The 23397-nt window shown below is 36.2% G+C and overlaps 1 protein-coding gene across 1 annotated transcript; it reads right to left on the minus strand.

Moving 5' to 3' along the window:
* Positions 1 to 839: 839 nt before the first annotated feature.
* On the minus strand, positions 840 to 23397 carry LOC129259411 (zinc finger E-box-binding homeobox 1-like). The gene is made up of 3 exons (XM_054897704.2): positions 23176 to 23397; positions 11896 to 12136; positions 840 to 3230 (listed from the first exon to the last, which is right to left on the minus strand). The coding sequence occupies exons 1-3, from the start codon at positions 23395 to 23397 to the stop codon at positions 1855 to 1857; spliced, it is 1839 nt and encodes a 612-aa protein (XP_054753679.2). The 3' UTR covers positions 840 to 1854.

Here is a 23397-nt window from a genome sequence, read left to right on the forward strand (position 1 = left end):
TGGTGTTAAATCAACACCGGAGTTTTTGCAGTGTAGTCTTGTGCTATTCATTTTTTTAGTAAGTCTGCACTCCACAACACGATGGAAGCGATCAATCACACTTTTACCATGGCCAATGTTGTTTAAAAGAATCCCAAGTAACCGATTGCAATTCTTTTAAATTTGCAATTGATAAAACTAGAATGCAATGTACCATCAAACGGTCCGTATTAACACCATTAATCACTAATTAATCCAAAGACAGTATCACTGTCGTATCTATATAGGGGTAGGGGCAAGTGCCACGGGCGTAACTTTGACGGGGCACACATCCATCTATCTTTATATTTTCTTCTATCCCACCCCTCGTTCTTTCTTCTTTTTTTCTCTCTCTTTCTTTCTTTCCTTCTTTCTCTCTCTCTGCCTTATTTTGTTTTCTCCATTTTCTTTCTTTCTTTCTCTCTCTGCCTTATTTTCTTTTCTCCCTTCTCTTTCTTTCTTTCTTTCTTTCTTTCTTTCTTTCTTTCTTTCTTTCTTTCTTTCTTTCTTTCTTTCTTTCTTTCTGCCTTTCTTTCTGCCTTTCTTTCTGCCTTTCTTTCTGCCCCTCTCATTATTATCTCTGTATACATATACCTGTCTGTTCACCACTCTATCATGTTGATTGAATCTGTGCTTCTCTCTTTTTCACATACTTGTTATCAGTCTTATCATAACTTGCCCCCGCCCATTAATCTTTTTTAATGTCTTTATATCAAGGCAGTATAATTTTGATTTCATTTCCCCCTTTTCATTTCAGTCTGTCGTTAATTCACACAATCCAATCTTAATTAAACATTTTAACACAACATCGAAATTATTGATTTCATGGAAGCGCAATACTTTTATTGCTTTTTGTTAATACAACAAACATAATATTTAGATGATATTGATCAAGAAATATACAATAGACATACGAATATTTATAGAATTAAGCATCAAACTTAGCTAGATTCGTCGTCAAAACATCATATAAAAAGACTTATATATCATAATATTTCATTGCACATAGAACAGGTACTGAGCCAAGGTATTTGATATTGATTAAATGTCATTCCCTATAGCATATTTTTACTATACAAATTCAGGTTAGTAGATATTAGAAATGGTAAATACGAAAATAAATAGCATAAAATTTGAATAATAATAAAATTGGATGTTTGATTTAATGGGCGCTGCGATTTAACATTCAAATAAATAATAAAATAAAAATACATGTAGATCTAAGCTTTTTGCATTACCTACAGGTAAAAAACAATCTAAACTTATTTCACTTGTCATGGTGATGATCGACTATTAAGTTTTTTGAATGAATTAAAAACACAATTTCATATTATATTGTATTAGGAGTACAGTGGCAAAGACAATGATGATGATGATGGTGATGATGATGATGGTGATGATGATGATGGTGATGATGGTGATGATGATGATGATGATGGTGGTGATGATGATGACGACAGTTTTGCGATCATGACTAACTTTACCATAATGATTATCGCTGTATTTATCCTGGCCCTTTTGTGTGTCAGCAAACATTTATTGCCCACTGGGTATTAAAGATTCGTTTATCGCATTAATCATGTTAATACTGAATACTGAGAGGATTGCATTCAAACACATATTGAATTGTCAAATATTTATAATATTTTGAACATTGCAAGCCCGACATTTCATCCTACCCACATACTCATGACACACCTCGAAATAAATAGCACAAAATCACGTTTTCCTTGATCATGTTGATGTTGGGAAAGATTGTGGCTCTACTGTTGCTTCTACAATATCCATCTTTTACAACCTGGTGGATATTATTAGTAGGCCTAAAAAGTTGGATTTTCAGCTTTTGCTTTGTACATCAATGCATGGATTGAGGCCTTCTTCGAACACAGTAGGCTTTCTGACATCCGGGCTATGAGGTGACGTCATATCGACATCCTCCTCATCGTCGTGATCATCTTCATCCGTGACGTGGGTTGTGTGACTGGAAGCATCTTCCGCTTCTTCGGATTCCTTCTCTCTTTTCTTCGCTTCGGCCGGATGCCTGGATCTGATGTGCCTCTCGAGATCTCTCCGTCTGACAAGAACCTTCCCGCAGTACTCACATCGATAGGGTGTGTCCCCCTCTGCATGGAGTCGGATGTGCTTGTTCAGGTTGCTGGGATCACCAAACGGTCGAAGGCACACCTTGCATTTAAGTGGCTTATAACCCGTGTGTGTCCTCAGATGGATCTTCAGACCGTACTTCCTGGAGTAGAGCTTGCCGCAGTAGATACACAGATGTCCTCGTTTGTTCTTTCTACTGGAATCCTGCAGATAGGAATACTGCGTTTCGCCGACCTGGAACGAGGAGGACGCTCCCGGTAAATGGTTGCGATCGAGTCCTGCAAATTTGGGCATTTCTATTTCGTTGGGTGAAGGGATTGGATGCGTTGGGTGGACGAATTTGAGAGGTGCTGGAATGGGGACTTTGTAGGGGAAGTAAGGATTAGGCACACCACTGTATAAACCTCTATGATGGGCAGGGGGAAGGATGCTTCCATATCTCGTGATGGTGGGTATAACAGGTTGGAAGCAGCGAATCGGTAAATACGGGTCGATCGGGCGGTACTGACCGATTCCGGTTGGTATGGAAAGTTGAGATCGGATGGCAAGCGGATCGAACGGATTCGCATTCTTATCAAGTCCGATCGGTGACTTTGAAGATTGACTGCTTGAACTCTGTGGTTCGGTGTGGTTCAACATCTTATCTACTGAAAACAAGACGTTGGAGGAGTCCTTCCGGGTCGAATCCGAAGAACTCATGGTGGTATCTTGCATATGCGTAGATGATGGTGAACTGCTCTTGCGGAATGCGCGAAAGCCCACCTTGGGACTTGATCTAGAAGGGTTCGACTTAAATGAAGAGTTCTTTGTGCTGTTACCATTGGTCTCCGCAGGAGGGTGCTCCTCTGGCCGTCTTGACCCGTTGGTGACGACGTCGCTGAGTGTCGCCGTGGTCGTGAACGATGACGAAGAGGGGATCGAGCGTGGCGTGACCCGTCTGAAGGCGCTACCAATCCTTGTAGAATCTTCTAAAGGTTCCTGTCGATGGGGTGGACGTGCAGTGCTAGTTCTCTTAGACGATGCGCCGCATGACATCAGGTGGGCTTTGAGAGTGTTCGGGTAGCGAAACTTCTTGGAGCACACTGGACACACGAACGAACGATCTTCAGCTGCAACGAAAAAAAAAAGAAAAGAAGAAGGGTCGTTAAAAAATAATAAGCTAAAGAAACTTGGGACAATCATAACTTCGAAATATTGCATGATTATGAAGTGATTCAAAGGGATTTGCGCATGCATATTTTCCTAGGGGCGTGGATAAAAGTTTAAAATCATAAAACAGCCACAAACTTCATTAAGAGGGGTTTCATATCTGATAGAGAATTAAGGATTCAGTTTACCAACTTCTTTGATTTTTTTTAATTAAAAGCAGTGAAAAGTAGATTTTGACAAATTGATGCTTGGTGACGCGTAAACTCTTGCATCATTTTCGTCATGATCTTCGACCATATTGGATGAAAATGAAGGATAAGATATAGATGAGGAGAACTTAACCTTGTGACCTAACCAACCAGATTCGATCATAAGAAAATAGAGCGGTAGAAAGGTCGTATAGAGGATGGCATACGCGGTGCGATGAGAAAATCAGACATAAATTATCTGACAAATCTTGGATCACTTATATTGAAAACATTTCTAAGAAAGAAACGGGAATAGTTAATGTTCAAATGCATTCAAAGAGACAGAGCCTTAATCATTTATGGAGTTTTCCGGATGTGGCAGTTGTATTTTGGACAAGTAAAGTCCTGTAAGGACTTAAGTACATGAAATTCAACATAAAATATAAAATGTGTACAACTTATGTTTAACCGTCAAAAAAGTGAAATTTCTCACTATATAATTACCCAAATGATTTGGGGCGAAATATATAAACCCTTTTACATGAAAGCCCTACTTTTTATAGAAAATCAAAAGTTATTTCCGGGTAATATCTGACATGAGTGTGCAAATAGATTTCCGATGTACACAAACTCTACAAATAAAAAGAACCCTTCGGCGAAACGCACAGCACGACGGATTTAGCAAAAAAAAATACTAAGTGAAGTACCGGAATCTGTCTGTATTACATACACATATCGGCACTTCATGCGCTACAACTTTCTATTTATGTGAAAATTTCAAATCCCCCCAAATAAAATAGATAATGGGGGCCTCATGTCACGTAACGAAATAATGATACATGTACAACCTTTATTATGTTTTTTGTTTCCATGAAAATAAACAAAGTTTGAAATGCCAAAACTTTCTTATTCAAAACAGAATTAATTATATTAAGGTGGGATATTTATTTGATTTAATTCTATTCTCTAACAAACTTTTTACCAAGGAGTTATAAAAGAGATTCTCCTTATATGAGGACAGAATGCTTTGACAAAAAGTACTTAAATGTTTATTTCTTCCTATTTTTCAACTTGAGTATTAAAGGGAGAATATGAAACAAGCATTATTATTATGAAGACTTCATTAAAATCCTCTGCAAGTTTATAAACTATTTTGTAAGTCTCGAAAATTGATACCAAAATGTAAGCTTAGGCCAACATTTTGAAGAACGATTGAATTCGACGCTGGCTAATTTGAGTGTATCCACCTGTTTCGTTGCCTATACTTTTAGCATGCAGCATTTCACAATAAACATCGAATATTGTAAATTACACACGATAAATAGGTATTTGCATTTTTTTAATGTAATAATGTTACCACATTGGAATCAATAAGGAATCTTGAAGGAATAAACCAAACTAGCTGTCGGATAAATTTTGCATTCAAACTACAAATCCACAATATAGAAAGAAGACATCACATTTTGTGTTCATATTTATGAAGAAGGTAGATGAATACCATAAATAACGTGCGCAAATATGTAACTTTCGCGGATACAATATTTTCATGTTAAGCTGCATCACACTATTTTTTTCACAATAAGTGAGCGTTGAATATTTTCTCATTCTACTCATTCAAAAAAAAAGACCCTTTCTAACAACTAATTAAAAATGTATGTAACGTGTATATGTTACACTTTTACAATGAAATAGAACAAGATACAAGGCCGATGTCATTGAATCCATATTACATTCATGAATATAAATGAAATGTGATATATTAGCACAAACTTTTTTACAACTAAAACCAATTTAATACATGTTTTACATCGAATCACAAAGAATTTTAAAAAATCCACACTTGATAAAAAAATGTAGTGGCGTAAAAAGCAAGCAATATCTTAGGGGCAGAAGGCGTAAAGTCTAACATTGCTTGCTTTAAAATACATAGTCGTTGTGCTTGGGGGGTACCTGCGAGCGAGTGAGTCAAACTTCCAATATTTTGAAGGTTTTGTATGTGATTTGTAATCTTCTTAGAATAACATCATATAAAACTAAATGAAAACTCCGATTACCAACTTTCCTAATGAATATCGTATCAGCGACTGAGTTTGTATCTTGCAAATCAATTATTATTATCAACAACAACAAATATAACAACAAGATGGAAAGATAAAAGAAGGAGAAGAAGTAGAATAGAAGAAGAAAAAGAAGAAGAGGAAGAAAAAGAAGAAGACGAAGAAGAAGGAGAAGAAGAGGAAGAAAAAGAAGGAGAAGACGAAAAAGAGGAACACGAAGAAGAAGGAGGAGAAGAGGAAAAAGAAGAAGACGAAGAAGAATAAGAAGAGGAAGAAAAAGAAGGAGGAGAAGAAGAAGAGGAACACGAAGAAGAAGAAGAAGAAGAAGGAGAAGAAGAAGGAGAAGAAAAAGGAGAAGAAAAAGAGGAGAAGAAAATGAACATGTATCACGAATTACCGAGAAGCACCGTCAAAAGAGATTCCAAACTACGAGTTTTATCTGGAGAACACCAAGACTTGTCAGCACGGTGAGAGGAAGTATCGCGAGCGAGTGAAGCGAGAGAGAAAGACCGGGGAGAGTCGCCCACTCACGAGTCCATCATCTGGCACGATGAATTCTATCTCCAATGTCTTTGAGCTTAATACCCCCCGTTTTCTATTGTCGGGACTTCGGAAGTTGTTTACGACAAGTTACAGGTTTTTATGAAAGGGGGTCCAATTGAAAATAGCGGGCAGGAGAAAGGCCAGAATCGATCAGGCTGAGGACATGGTGAAAGGATGGTGTTCGATTAATTAGAACCGTATACCCAGTCCCTCTTACAATCTCTGTATTCAGACTTGTCCGACTAGCATGTTGTTTTTATTGTGGTTACCTTCTAAGAATGTGCCAACCAAAAATATGTCAAGGGGCTGATATTTTACAACAATGTCATTCCGTTAATCATTTCAACATGTTTTGCAACCGAGGTGTGCGAAAGGTATTTTCATGTTCCATTATACCTTCACGGGAGCAAAAATCAGTTTTCAGCTTTTCATCATCAAGCCTTTAAATTCTGAAAACTAATGGATCATGCTCATTTCTTATTCAGAGGAAATTAGGATCAGGATTGGTTTCTTTTTATGTAAGTTTAAAAGAGTCGCTGACGTCACAAAGACATAATTCATATGCGGTAAGGCGATGAGAGAAAAATCTCAATGCGAATTGAACACCTGACAACCTACCTGCCCGTCCGAGCTATCGATCCCTATCGATCATTACGAATGTTTTTAGGTCCTCGTGAAAATACAGCAGAAAAGGTTGGTTGGTACCAAAGGGGGAAAAATCGCGATTATCGATCACTATCGATTGATCGTCTGTTTTCAAAATCTCTGCCCCTAGGGCGTTCTACACTCAAGGAGAGAGACGGAGAGAGTGAAGGGCAGAGGGAGAGAGAGGGAGAGAGAGAAATGGAGAAAGCGTGATAGAGAGACAGAAATAGACGAAAGAGAGAAGGGTATGATGGGTAGACAGACCTACGGACATGAGAGAAAAAGATGGGCTAGCCTCGGACTCTCATTTTCATTTTAATTACTTGATATCGTAATAGTTCGGCAAAACCAGGAAACCATAGATACAAAAAGAGCAGCAACGCTTCTTTTTATGACTTGACTAGGAGAATATAGAATGAGATTGGAACAAAGGATGATATGACATTAATGGTCATTGGTTGGTAATCGAATGTGGATTCTTCTCTTTTGTTCTTCCATTCTCTTTAGTTTAACCTCCCCATGAGTGCCCAAGGCGTTCCATGTTATTTTCCTTTATAAGGACGCTTGTTAAAATGAACCGCGTTCGATATCTGCATGGCCTACATTTTGAAGTACGTACGACTCAGCAAATTATGAACGATTTTAAAACTAAGAAAATAATTAGGGAATCCTAATTCATAGTGCAAATTAAGAATATTTACCATGTTTTTGCAAGGAGTTGAAAACGATACGTTCGTGGTTTAGATGCAGTGATAATCAACATAAATTAATAATTTGATGTTATTTGAAGAAATAGAATTAAAGCAATGCCTTAAAAAACATGTCACACTTTAGCTAGAAATGATGTACGAATGATTAAAAAATATCGTATCTCAAGCTTTTGCGCACAACGATCTGAAAACAATAACTTCACATTCAAATGGCAAAATATTATTTTAACAAAGAGACCAAAGTACATCCATAGACATCTTTGAAAATGATATCAATTTTGGTCTAAAAAGGCCAATTTTTGCTTACTCTTAATTACTGAAACCGAAAAAAAGAAGATGAATATAATTTAATACACAAAATGCATTATCTTTTGCATCATTTTCCATAGAAAAAAATTTCATTTTTTGTCTCATTCATACATTGTGAAAAGGCCTCAGAATACAGTGTAAAATTTATGCCCTAAGATTCTTTCTTAACAGTATCAATATTTAAAAAATATATCATTAAGATAAAAATCATCCAGTTCATCCTTTAGTGCTATAATTACAGAATAGTAATTTAGAAGTTTTGTGCTCGGTCGCTTTGCTCGATCGCAACATTATACTCACTGAAAAAAGGCCAATGTAATATTTGGACAGTTGTCAGGCGAACCACCATCAGGTCCTTAAAATACATTTTTTTTCGAAGGCCATGCTTTTTTTTTTGTTTCATAGTAGTTAATGTTCATTTTACCCTGAGGGCTAAACAGTAACAATCACAATATGACGTTTAAAAAAAAGGTGAAAGGATTGGTTGGAAGTTGAACGCGTTAGCGGGGAAAGGCCTGGAGCAATAATCGACAAATGTGTTTGTCCTGCAGGCCGACGCGGCCTAGTGAGCTGAGCTTTAGTCACTTGTCTTCATTTTATTGATCGTCTACCAATATGGGCAGACATCTGATTCCCGTTTCATGAAGACTTGTTATGATAACAAATGCACAATTTCTATAAGAAAATTATTATCAGCAAATCAGATTGAAGGATTTCAGTAGCTTTTAACTGTCATTGTAAATTTGTTATTATGACTAGTTTTATGATACCGGCCCCAGAAGGGATGAGAGTGTAATGAAGTTGAGAGATACCATATTGAAATTCAAATTCGAATGCATTTAAGAGTGTTCCTGGTGCGCTTCGCGCGTCCACCATTCGCCTCGACAGTCATGCCGGTTGGGCGGGAGGGGAGGCTCGCGCGGTTAGGGGTTTGATTCGCTCATTGCCAATGTTGCCCCTTGTGATTAATATCAGTGATATGGCATATTTAAGTGAACGAAGACATTGCTTTTAATTTTCAACGAATAATATTTAAAAAAAAATTAATCATATCCTCCATTGAATGATAACGAGATTGTTTCAAATAAAGTGGATGACAACTAAATTATTTATATGTTTTTATCTCCGATTTTCTTGTCTAATGATTAATAAAGAAAGACTTTGTTTTTTTAATGATAAAGGTGCTAAAGGTTTTCCTTGCATTTTTATGACAAACTGAATATGACAAAGTCATTTTCAAGAATGAGGAACAAGTTTATTTTCCTAATGTATTTGCCAAAAAAAAGATGGATTGTTACAAATGAAAGCAAACTATATTGTTTTTAGATTTACTTTTCATACTCATGACAATCTGCTAAGACATTCATGATAAATAAGGAAGGTGTTTATTATTTCTAATGTAAATGAAATGATAAAAAAGTACAATGTTATACTGGAATCGAAACTTTAAAGATATTTCCGTTTCATTTATAGAAAAACTGCAAAGACATTCATATCTAAGAATGGTAATATTGCGAGAAAGTTTTTTCCCCTTGCTAACAAGTTAATATTGTTACGCGAAACCAAACTAAGACGATGCCTCCGATTTCATTTTTATTTATACGGCGAACGGCAAAGACATTTGTCTTTAACAACGCAACAATAATTAATGTGTTATATTTTTTAGCATAATTTCCGAAAAGTTATATTGTCTTACTAAAAAAAAAAAACTATAGACGTGGCAAAGGCGAAGATGGAGAAAGAGGCTGCCCTAACAACGAACGATCGATGGATCGATTTCTGTTAGGTCTTCAAAACTGGTGGTAAACACTTTCCCGGACAAAGCGAAACATGTCGCCCCCTTTAGGACTTCGATTTACGAATGGTGGCTCGATTATCCTGGTACACGGTCTAGCATGCATCATTGATGAGCAAAAAATCATGGGAATTAATTCGAGAGCGACCAGTCGAAATGTCTGCTTGTCATCGGTTATCGATTCAGAAGAGAAGAAAACGGGATCGGCAAAAATGATGGCGCGATTTTTCAGAACTAGGGGGGGGGGGGTATTCTCAAAATCTCATGCCTCCTCCCCCACCCCCCAAAAAAAAATTAATTAATTAATTAAATTAACATAACGGACTTCACTTAAAAATGAAATGATAATCGTATCATTCAAATCACTAAATGAAATAGTTGCTTGTCTAACAGAGAAGGTAGGCAAGTCGGCATTTGGATAATTCTCTTTATACCTTCGAGCTGATTTGTCTTACTATAGTAACTTCCAAATTATGCTTTTCTGTACAACTCTTAATTAATATCTACAAGTGGTCGTCAAACTTAGATATACAAGGTAGCTCTGTTTGAAAAGAATTTAAAAAACAAAGTTTACAAATAAATATGAATTCACAATAATTTATATATTTCTTACCAATGGAAAGAAAGTTGCAACTGAAAATTCACACGGTCACCTAGATGTTGGGAGAGGGCCAAACTTGCAGATCTCTAACTCACGCCTACTTCCACTGAAAATAAAGTGACCTAATGATGTGTTCTGGCTTCGTGCTATTATTGAAATACTGTCTCAGTTTGATATAGCAAAGACGAGTAAGCCCCTATCAATCGGATTAAAGAAATAAAAAAAGGGCACCGATTATACGAAATCTCTCCCTTTTTCATCAAGACTTGTTCCACTTCTGCAACGGCCAAACTGGTCGAACGACGATCCCACCAACTAATTGTACTTCTGTTAGACACGGGTGTGCTTCCATACAAAACTATACTAACATACCTTCTTAAACTAACCCAAAAGAAAGGATAGGTTTTCAATATTCGACATCAAAAGATAAATCCAAAGGTGGAAGAATGGTGGAAAGTGAAAAGGCGCGTTATCGTGGCTCACTTTTTTGTCATTTAAAATCCTCTTAACAATCTAATACCATAAGCAGATAGGTGCTTTTCACTTAGGGTACATCTGTTTGCAGTAGTGTATTGTATATCGGTAATAACTGTAGGGGATATATCTTAGGATATATCCTATACTAATCTTCGAGGATCAAAGACAGAACAAAAGAATCCGAGTAAGATATTCTCCAAGATGTTGGGACAAAGATTTAATTCTCTTCTAACGGGTTACCGTTTGTCTAGGACGTTCTTCTCACCCCCTCTTCTCGTTAAATTTTTTAGACTTTTGAAATCATAAACCTGGTGTCAAATTTAACATTTCTCAAGCATTTACAAACAAACGAGTTTGAGCGTACCCATAACTAAAAGGGACCGTGCTGGACGGTTTTAAAAGTGGGGGCGGAGGGCGCTGACCATGTACAAAATCACAATTAGGAGGTAGTTTTTTTAACGCGTTTATTGAACAAAGTGGGGGGGGGGCTGAAATTCCGCGACCCCTGCATGCATTATTCATATTTAGTGGTTCTGACTTTCGTCTTTCAATGGTTGTGGGTTCGAATCCCAGCCATATCGTTATTTCCTTCAGCAAAAAAAACTGTGCTGGATTAGATCAAGGTGTATATCGGCGAACCAATTTCAATCTCACTTTAAAAAAAAAATATGGAATTAACTCTCAGAAACTCTTAAAGTATTGTCTACACAGTGCGTTTTCATTTTAATCACCATGACAATCTTTAAATATATGCTTCGATTTATTCTGTCCCTGTATTATTATTATGTTTATTGCAAGTAATTGCAGCAAAGGACTGTGACGGTATCTATAAAAAGAGGGGCGACTCATTTTTCGTTCGAGAGAACATTCAGAAGGGTTGATAGGGATAAAGGTGGTGATTTTTTTTTTTACCTATAATCATGCTTAATTATTGTTATTATAATTATTGTTGTTGTTTTTGTTGTTGTTGCTGCTGTTGTTGTTGCTGTTATCATCATTATTATTTGTTTGGCGTCACCTGTGCCTGGGAGGCGAAAGGCGAACTGAATCACTGTGACCCGCAGGTCACTCCTCCCTCCTCTCCTCTGTTAGAGAAACGGCGCTTCAGTATGTAGGGGAAAAAAATGTACACTGAGAATTGGGGTGCTAAAACTGACACTCATTAGTTGTGCCCTTAGAGGACCACACCCTAATAATTTATGTAGAAATTACACCCTAGATGTTGTCATGACGAATTCAACATCGGTGTTGAAAATAAACAACAGTTTTTGGTGTGTAATAAATCTTAAATAAAATGTACCTTGATAAGTTCCAACGTGAGCCGGTACGCCCATATTCTTGGCCAGGTCCGGCGAGTGCCACACCCTTAATTCCTCCCCTTTCAGAATCCTTCTCGTTGTCTTGAAGATGACCATCCCATCGGACGTGCGCTCTGCTGATAGATTCTGCTCGTGGTCGTTGCGTGCTGCCGCTATATGCCACGCCCACTTGGTCGAATCGTTGCCACATGCGCTTACCACACGCCCAAACGAAACTTTAACCTGAACAGGGAGATATTAACAAAAATCGTTATTAGAATAAATTTCCAGAAGAAGAAGAAGAAATCACAAAACATTTAAGCATATATTTTTTTATGATATTGAGGAAGTGTGGTCTCGTAGCCCTCTTCTGTAAACAAACTTGGTATATTTTTATTATTTTGTGAGAATTTATGTCGATATCATGTGATATAAATTCATGAAGTTCATTTTGTGATTAAATAAAATGTTCATACATATATCCACCAAAATCGCTTTCATTAAAAAATGGAATTGAACAACGATTTCGCATGACATTTAGACGGAGTTGCTCATCGGTGACGTCACAAAAAATGAACATTCATAACATGTTATTCTTTGAATGATTTTCATCAAACTTTCAACATTTTCCTTTATTTTTTCTGCTGTTAATAAAATCAATTTGTCGTCAGGGATGAACTTCCTCTTTGATGGTTCGTTGATTCATCTCTAGTAACAGTGGAGTACAGATGGGGGCTTGGGGCGCTTGCCCCCCCCCCCTCCCCAATTTTTTTAATGACCAAGAAAAAAAAAGAGAAAAGGGAAGAAAATGAAAGAGAAAAGGATGAAATATGATATATTTTGAGATTATACCAAAATCTATCACAAAATTTGATTGTTGTAATAAAATGTCTAAACGTTTTGCTACTTTTACGAATTTTGCCCGGTACGCCTTATCTGGCCCCCTCAAAACTTTGGATCATTGCGTCACTGCCTGTACTCATTTAATTTTGAATGTGAACGTTTCGTGTTTTGTTTTGGTATCAAAACTAGGTTCGTTTGATTACGTTGAATATATTTATGTCCACTCTAATAGTTGACTGAACTTTTGAATGATGTAGTTAATATTCATATTTCATTTTTGCAACACTATCTGCTCGGAGAAAAGAATCGTTTCGTTGTATATATAAAAAAATGATCCGCTTAGTAGAGACGTCATCGGAGTAAGAACATTTGGAGTTGGAAAGCACATCCCTATTATGAATGTACACCCAGAGGACTTTTAAGAGCCTTGAGAAAGCTGATCATTAAATCTGTCAAAATATTTGAAGATGGAGTTCTCTTGTTGGTACAACAAGACCACGAGCCGGGATTTTATTCTTCTGTTAACCAAAAGATGGTGAGATAATGACGGCTTAAGGATACCATACACGGTTGACAATCCGATTAGCAGTCAGTTGAAAATAATAAACCCGCTCAATTCAACAGAAGACAACAAAAAAAAAAGAAGAAGAGAAATCGAAATCAGATTTATCACTCTCTTATGCTTATTACATAAAGAAGGAGAAATGGAAGATTTAATCTGCTTGGGGTTTTGTCTTCCTTTTTGAAATTTCAAGGAGGATTTCGAGCTGATGTGAAGGGGGGAAAAGAAGAATCTGAGCCGACTATTGTCCGTGTTCTCTTTGTTGTATAATCTGGAATATCTTCAGCTTTTCATGTATTTTGACCAGTCTTTATGAAGCATTGGGGTGTAAGGCATGACGTGTTCAGATGGTAATATGTCATTGTATCTCTAGAATAAATTCAGTTACACCGACGTCTTCATTCGGACTACTATCGCCCTAACCATTCTAACGGTTTGGGATTCGAATCACATCCCATCCCGGTTACCCATGGAATTTCCAAAATCAACTTTAATGTTCCCATATGAATTATAAAAGAGCAAATGCCACGAGACTTCCAAACTTAATTCAAAATAACAAGCTAAAAGATGAGACAAACCACTGAAATAAAAAAATATATATATATATAATTTTACTTTTTGTTCATAAGTTTTTGTTCAGTACTGAGATTAACAATTATCGATATTGTAGAGTTGCAGTAGAAAGCGGTAGAATTGTGAATATAAAACGCTAAATAGTTGAAAGAAGAGAAATAATAAAGGTGATGATGATTGTGATGATGATGATGATGAAGGAGAGGAGAAAGAAGAGGAGGAGAAGAAGGAGAAGAAGAAGAAGGAGAAGGAGAAGAAGAAGAAGAAGAAGAAGTAGGAGAAGAAGAAGAAGAAGGAGAAGGAGGAGAAGAAGAAGAAGAAGAAGAAAAGACAGAAGGTGACGACGAACAAAACTATAATGAAGATTATGTCTGTAAAGTTAACAGTAACAGAAATTAAGAATAAGCTCTACTGTATTCAAACGATATATACATGAATTTATATTATATTGATATTACAAATATTCAACACCCGAAAGATCGTTCCAATAAAATACTTTCGTAGCTTTTTATTTAATATGAACACGTCCTTTTTACAACGCCATTAAACGGGAGAAGCATGTCTTGCAAAGCACCCCCTTTGATTGGAAGGACAGGATTTGAATAGTTTACAGATTAGTGCTTGGTGTTGTATTGCTTGGTATTAAGTAAGATTGAGTTTGGGGCATTAAACTCTTTAAAGTATACATCCGAAGAATCAAAAGTATTTCATAATGACTTTATGTGGTCATCATTTGTAAAGGGGAAGTATTACTAATCAGATATATAACTTCACTTTTCAAAATAGTGATCAGAGTTTGCAGAAATCAGCTCTCAAAAATGATTTATTTTCATGCCATATTTCTGCCTTCCACCGGTCCTCTTGCGAGCTCCAGCTGAGTGACGTCACACAATGAGCAGTGAGCAGCTGAGCTGACATCAGCCCATTGGAGACGATCTTTCCAATCAGCGTTTTTTGCTCTTAGAATTGTTTATTGCTCTTAATATTGGTCTTGTTATAGAGATAAAAGTTTGAATTTACTGAACAGTGAAAAAAAGTGCACATTTAACGTGTTTTGGTAACCGATATTTAGCTTAGAATTTTTTTTTTTTTTTCAAGAAATATATGTGAATAAACAAAGCATATTTTCACGTAGAAATCACACTTGCGTCACATTAATATTATAATCAATATAAAGCATAGACATTCTTCTTTATGACTGAACAAAAATTATGAAATTTCATTAAGTAGCAAAGTCAGGAACCACAAAAAAAACACGGCAATATCCATCGCGAAATGACTGAAATTGCAGTTGAATTGCCGAAGCATTATTAGGCAACAGCGGCAAGCGGACTTTATTTCATATATCTTAAAAATGCCATTCCGGTAGGGCAATGGTCTGTGGCCAAATGCGTTGGCTATTGTTTTGTCATGTGCGAGGACCCTGGTTCGAAACTCGGATTTTTTTTTCTGGGCATTTTTTTTTTATTCCTTCCCCGTCCCTACCCATCTTTTTTTCTCTTTTTATTTTCTTGTGAAATTCTATTCAGACCTGTATTTATCAAATCTTGAGCAACACAACGAAGACTGTCGAGTGGACAAAATCGATCTTTCCAGTTCACAATTCAATAAAAACCGGGCAAAATAACACAGTTCTGGTTCCCTTATAGTCTGAAGTTGTCGAAAACAGAATTCGGATATCACAATACATGAAGAAAACGGTAAATTCGAAGAAAAATAGAGACCAGGAAGGTGAATCAGCTATCACTGTACTGCTGGCTTGCACAGAGCTAGAGAGCTAAGCGGATGAGCGAGTCGATCATCATGTGACGTCATTATTCTCGACTGTATTTGATCGCGGTCTGGGGGCGGCTGGGGGGCTGAGAAGGGTCTCTAATAATTTCATTTCTTGCATTTCCACGACATCAATAAGACTTTTTAGTGACATATTTGTGTATAAAAAGACAAGACCTTTCCATTCATATATAATTTGTCTATAATCATCACTTTCGTGAATTTTCTTTGGATGTATACTTTAACAATTAGTTAGAGCAAGGCATGTTGGACCAGTAAGTTTTCTGAATAATGCTAACCCTCGACACCGCAGGTGATATCACCACAAAAGAACTAAAAATGCGGTGGGAAAGATTGAAGTAATCTTAAAAAGAAGAAAGTCGAAGGGGAAAGAAGGGGGTTGGAAGAGGGGCCTGTTACATCCTGCCGTAACTAACGATAATCCTTAAATGTGAGAAGGTAGAAATTTCAACGTCGAGCATCTTCACAAAATAGCTGCTTTCTGTCAATGTCAACTATTAAAAGTAAACTTTAACCAAAAGTTCTTAGACTTAGATAGCAATTTACAGTTCTTACTATTGTTTTAAAATTAAATAAAACATTGCAGTATTGCTGTTTTGTTTTTAAACGCTAGTTCATTTTTTTTATATTTATATTTTATTCACTCAAGCACGAAGCCTCCTTCAGCCAACAGTTCTTCTTGTCAAAATGTTAATAGCCGACTAGTTCATAGTATAGGAAAGTCAACTTGTATATTTTTTTAGGGGAGAGAAGGGAAAATGTGGATTGGAATTTTTTTGGAATTTGTGCCAAGGTATTTTCATCTTTATATGACACTGACCATATATCAATTTCTCTTTTTTTCTCTTTTTCTTTTCTTCTTTCAAGCGCATAGGGACTTAGATTTACTTTTTGTGATATGCGCTATAAAAGAATGGTTCATTATTATTATTAGATACGCCTATAAGACTGATGAACAAATCTAAAAAGTCATGTAAATGAATAAATTCGTTCCTCCCACGATGAAAAAAGGCATTATGTTATCATGGTATAATGTTTGACAGAGCCTAATTTAGTGACCGACATTGGGGGAATAATGGATTAATTTTGACAAGAATCTAGTCATTATTAATTTTTAAAAAATGTGTCAGGTATGCCTCTGACGAGGTATCCCTTTAAATTCTATCTAATTTTACGATAAATTATACTGAGGGGGTGTAGATTTAACAGTTATAAAATACGATAGAAATATCAAAATTCGCCATGAAACAAATGAGAGATGTCAGAAATAGTTAAATTCAATATGGCCGCGGTATAGACTTGCTAGCTGTGGAATGAGTCGGAATTATGAATTGAAAAAAAAGAAGTGTGTGATCATTCTTATGTTTTTTTTTATTAGAGCAATTCTGCATTCTGAAGAATCGTACTGCATTTTAAACAGCATTCTAATATACATATTCTGATCATAGAGGGAGTCACGCACTGGGAACCCACTTCAAAACGCACCCAACTCCCAAGATGCGATCCAGTCAATATCCATATATCGAATTCAAATTGGAATGTTCCGAATTTCAAATAAATCGTCATTCAGATTGACTTATCTTGATTCTTAGCTGGACCTAGTCAAATGATAACGTTATAAAATATGACAGGAGAGGCGGCCTTGCACGAATTCCTGGATCCTGGCTGTATCTTCCTAACTAAAAGTTAGACCCACAGATCAATAATAACTTTAAAGTGAAAAGGAACATCAATATAGATAGGCAACAAATACCAAAAACTGACTAGGATGCCTATTAAAACGACACCAACAACAACCTGATCAAAGGATTGTAGGGCAAAGAACCAATGCATCAGACAGGCAGAGGTGGGCGAGGATTTTTTTTTCGATTAGGAAGGCGAGGGGTGGAGCAAGCCGACGTAAATATTAATAGGGTTTTTATAGTTAAACGACCGAAGTCGTTCTTTTTATGCTCTTCTTCCTTTATCCCACTTTCTCAGGCCTTTTTCCCCACTACTTGAAAATCATATGGACAGCCATCCCCTGCCCCAATGGCGTCACCCCTGCCCCCCCCCCCATGGCGCCCCCCCCCTCCCCATGGCGCCCACCCCTCCAGCCATTATGTTTTTAGAACCTGCCGTCATCGAATTTTCCAAGAGAGGGGAACAAATCGACGACTGCGCAGCCGCACTCAGAACCACTCAAGCGCTGTGTCGTCTGCTCTGCGGCAGATTACATCGTTCGGAAGAACCAATCAGAAAAGTTTGCCGAGCCGCATTGTTTCCGGTCACAAGATGGCGCTGTTACTCAAAATGATTTCTGCGGGTTAATAAAATCCATGATTTGGAGAAGAAGTATAGGTACAGTGCATACCAACCATTTCACCATTATGATTTGTCAAAATAATGCGCAAACTACTTTCTCAACAAGAGATAACGAAGCATGAAATGCATTTTTTTTTTCGCCTGAAGCCAAGTTGTATGTTAATAGAAAACACATTACTATCTGTCAGGAAGTTAACTGATTGACTGTATACCACCCCCCAAAAAAGGGAAAAAATCTTCGCCAATGCGATGGAGAGATCGATATGAACACTTTCTGACTACATCTTCCATGGGAAGTGGATAAAGTACATCTCACCTATACCAGGGACATCCCTGCCTATACATATGGAATCTGACCTATAATTTTGTTTCGCTTTGACCGGGATGACCAGGCAATAAAAATGTAAAGATATTTTTTTTCAAACAACACATGACTGAATCTTCCAAGGGAAGTGGACAATTACATAAAATCGCACCCATATACTGTTTCGTAGTATGACCGTGCGATGAAATAATAGAAAAATATTTTTAAACAGCACTTGACTGCGCCTTCCATAGGGAGTGGACAATGTACAGAACTTCGCCTATTATACTGCTTTGAAGTTCCCAGGAATAATCGGAAAGATCGTTTTGAATAACACAGAGTAAATCTTCCAATGGGAGTGGATAGTATCCATTATGAAATCGCACCTATATACTATTTCAAAGTGGAAAGGGGATGACCATGCAGTAGAAATTGAAAGATCTTTTTTTTTTAAACAACACTGACTGCTTGCATCTTCCAAGGGAAGTAGACAATGTACATTTGAAATCAGATACACTGGTTTGAAGTGCCCAGGAAGGATCCTTTTGAACAACACAAGAATGAACCCTCCAAGTGGAGTGGACGGTGTATGGAATCGCATCTATATATACTGCTTCGAAGTGGCCGGGATGAAAATGGAAAGATCTATTTAAACAACACTTGACCGCGCCTTCCATAAGGAGTGGACAGTGTACATATCAACTTACACCTTTAATACTGCTTCGAAGTGCACAGGAATGATCGGAAATATATTTCTAATAACACAATAATGAATCCTCCAAATGGAGTGGACAGTGTACGTTATGACATCGCACCTATATGCTGCTTCGAAGTGGCAGGAGATGACCATACAATGAAAATGGAAAGATCTTTTTTTTAACAACAAATGGATGAATCTTCCACGGGGAGTGGAAAGTGTGCAAATGAAATTACATAGTGCATTTATTATTATACACTGCAAATGGCAAGATCTCTTTGAACAGCGAAAAGCTGGATCATTCCAAGGGGTGTGGATAATGTACTTGTAGGTCAATGAAATCGCACTTAACTACTTTGAAACGACCAGGGATGACCATGCATTCAATTGAAAATGGAAAGATCTTTTATTTTAAACAACACATGACTGACCGCATGCATCTTCCGAGGGGAGTGGATAATGTCCACGCAATGACCAAAAATGGACGTGGTACAGCTATTTAACCTCTATACCAATCAAGACTGGCAATTTATTCTATAATGCGACAAAATGAGAAGCAGATAAAGGAGGCGAAATCCACTTTTTAGCACGTGTGAAGTTCCCAGATTGAGTAAACGTTGCTTGGAAGAACAAACAGTGTAAATCAATGGGATCGATCCACTCTCACGACTCTACATGTTAATAGTAAGTGAAATACAATCACGAGGTATACAAGTATGAAAATCGCACCAGTTGCGCGGAGGCTGTGTACAAGCCCTTTTATTTCAATGAAAAGCTGTTTTTGTTTAATATCTCCCCGTGTTGTGATACTGGTACCGGTTGTGATATTAATAGTCGATATTTGTTCTCTATAAAGGGCGTGAAACGATTCATATAGTACAAAGATGAGTGTGAAAAGGGATGGATCACCGGTGACTGCGTTACGTGTTAATGCGTAGTAATAGGCCATCCAGTCTTGCAATATTAGTTTCAATTTCAAATGTATTTCCTTATGTTTTAACAAATAATCATATAATGTTTAAGGTTTGTACATTATTTTAATTCATGGACCTAGTGGCATCGCTAAAAAAGGCTTCTTTGATACGTCTTGCGCTTCTAAAAAAAAGTGAAATGAAATGAATAAAGTATATATAAAAATGTAAAAAAGCATGAGCTAGTCTGTTTTCTAGCTTAATACAAGTAAATATTGATTAGTATTATATTATTTAGTGTATAAGCTTTGGTTTGTTTAATTGATATGAAAGAAAACAAATTGACTGACAAACTAAGGTTAAAATATCAAGTTTCAAATTTCATTTGTGAAGTTAAATAGGTCTAAAGTTATCATATTCAGTTCTAGTGTACCATATATTGATTGCATTAACAGGGCTTTGGACCATAGAACCTACAACATATGCAAGACCAAGAAAAGAAAGCAGAAAACGAAAGAAAAGGACATCGAGTGAAATATGATAACATAATATTTTGTCAAAATCTATCACAAAATTAGATTTTTGTATTGAAAAGGTCAATTAAACAAATTGTCCCATGCATGCATATGCCATGCATGTCAGGCTTCCAAATTTTGTTTGGCTCAATACTCTACTGCAATAGGCCTATAAAATGGATATAAAACTTATGAAACTTAATTTTTTGTTGATTTTAAAGCAGAATGGCGATTATAAGATTAAAACAACATTTTTGTGTTCGTATTAAGTTCATCTTTCACTTTGCTCGCTGAATGCACTCGAAAGTGTAAATGAAGATATGAAAGCAATTTGTACATCGACACCCTTCCGTGCGAATCAATAATTAATTCACCAAAATTCAATATTTATCGTATCATCAAATTTGAGGAAATAGATGGGCAAAATATAGATTCTACAACAATTTGGGAGAAAAGAATGACCGTAATTTACTTCAAATAAATTCTTTAAATGTCACACCTGAGTTAAAAATCGATCAAGTTTATTTATCAAACGAAAAAAAAAATAAAGCTTCTTGTGTAAATCAATAATCAAAGTAAATGAGGGCAATGTAAAAAGAAACGATCAAAAAAAATACTTGAACAACATGAGAAGTTTTGGCGAATAGCAAAGATAAAAAGAACGGAAAATGAAAATCCCAATATCGACAAAACTGCAATCATTTAAAAAAAAACATCGTTAATTGCTCATTATATAATTTCAATAAAAAAATATTGGCTTAAAACCTGCGAATAAAGATAATTAAAAATTTTATTTTTATAAGGTTGGATAGAATACGATAGCCAATTATCAATCGTCGTTGATAGTACACTGATGATGATGATATCAATAAATTAACGATAATACATATTATTATCATTATTAATATTTATTCGGTAAACTGAAAACTACATGAAGAATACGTACAATTCAAGTATCTAAGAATAAGTAGGAATAGAAATTAACCACTAGAATGCCAGGGGGCAGAAATAGTTACGTGAATAACTGTGGCAATAATGCCTTCTGCCCCACTTCCAGTGGTTATAAACATATACATACATGAATTTAAAATATAAAAATGATACATACATGATGTGTTAAGATATAACTTGGAAAACCCGAAACTTCATAAACAATATACGAATGAATTAGTTATGCATAATGAAGCTATAAATGATATCTTTCGTATCAAGGGTAGAATAAACATGCAAATTAAATGAGGAATTCAGCCACTAATTTGTATTTTTTAAAAAAGAACAGGTAAAAAAATGACACCAAATTACAAAGGACGAAAATGATTATTTAACTGTGCCAGCCACGTCGACACACAACGATGGTAAATGTATTATAAATACGGCATTACTACCGAAAGTACAATGCAAAAGCTAAGCATATAATAACATAAATGTGTACAATAGCTATTGAAAAATATATCTTTTTTTTACTATGATTTCATTTAAGAGTTTATTAAATTAATAAACTCTTAAATGAAATCATAACTACAAGTCATGGTCGAGTAATTGATTTGGAACACATTAGAGATAATTAAAGTCAACTGCTAAATAAATAGTTAGAAATAAGACAAGCGTATCAGAATATTCCAAGTCATCAACAGCAATTGTTTATATACTGTAGTTGATAAGGTTATACGTATACCTACCCTTCTTATTAATGTAGGCCTATATTTGTTTTACCATTAATAATAAGATGATCAATAGTGTTTCCATGTTTTTTTTTATTACGCTGATATTTTTCACATCTTACCCTTTTTTTTCGATATATGCCTGTTATTATATGCCTATTATTGTAATTACCATTTTATCATGTTCTTTTATACACCAGGACCAAGATACAAATCAGTAATTTTATCTCTGATCTTGTGAACCTGTTTAAATATTATGTGTGAATAAATAAATAAATAAATAAATAAATCCATTCTATCACAAATTGTTATAAAACAAAATATTCTAATTGAAGAATGCAGAAATCAAACATTAAGCATTTGCCTATGTAAATCTTTTTATAAAGCATGAAATAAGCTGAAAAGGTGGGGGGAGGGTTTGGTGATTGATTTAAGAATAGATAAATGACCACACCCCGATGTGCTTCGGAATCCAAACATGATTGAACAAAATATATACCTTATATAAAATATGTATGGTAATTCGACATGTTGGGCAGATGAAGTTTAGCTACTGTTATGGGGGGGGGGGGCTGATCATGTATTTCTAACTTGTTAACTTCAGACGTTTTTTTTGTCTGGGAGAGAGAGGGGCGGGGCAAAGAACTGCAAAATTATTATCAAAACACAATCATGATCAGTGCTTGGACATCGAAAGTTGTTACCGAAATTATAATTACATTTAAAATAAAGACGTATAAGTGCACCAACATTGTCCGAAAGATAGAAATTTATATTATCTATAACATGTTTAATCATTAATATCATAATAGCTTTCATTATGGTGGGTTTATCTTGCGTAAGTACCTGAGAAATCACCTGTTGATTCGTTCGGTTTCGGATATGTTATAGCAATGAAATTAATATGATTATTTGGAAACGCTTGTTAGAATGCTCCCCAGGGAGTGGAGAATGCGCATCAGTGTGCGGACAAGCCAGCATGGCAAGGGTCAGGTGACTGGGGATACTAATCTGTAAAACGTTTAGAGACGTCGTTTCTATGTATTAAGCTCCATATAAAAGCGCAATAACATCATTGTCACCGTGAAATGAAAATAGATCAATAATAACATTCTAACCTCGATCATCGTAGCATCAGACGAATCTTCACTTATTCTTTCTCCGAAGTTGAGCAGGCTGTCGTCGAAGGGCCCGATCACGACGTCGGCTGGAATCTCCGACGAAGTCCAAACTCGAGGGGCGCCGCGGTGTTGGGATAACTCCAGAAATGGGCGGAACCCAGCGACATGCATACCGGTGGCGGGGTTGGTGGCCGCACGGTGCCCGGGTGTAGATAACAT

Source organism: Lytechinus pictus, chromosome 4, assembly GCF_037042905.1.
Source record: "Lytechinus pictus isolate F3 Inbred chromosome 4, Lp3.0, whole genome shotgun sequence".
NCBI lineage: Eukaryota > Metazoa > Echinodermata > Echinoidea > Temnopleuroida > Toxopneustidae > Lytechinus > Lytechinus pictus.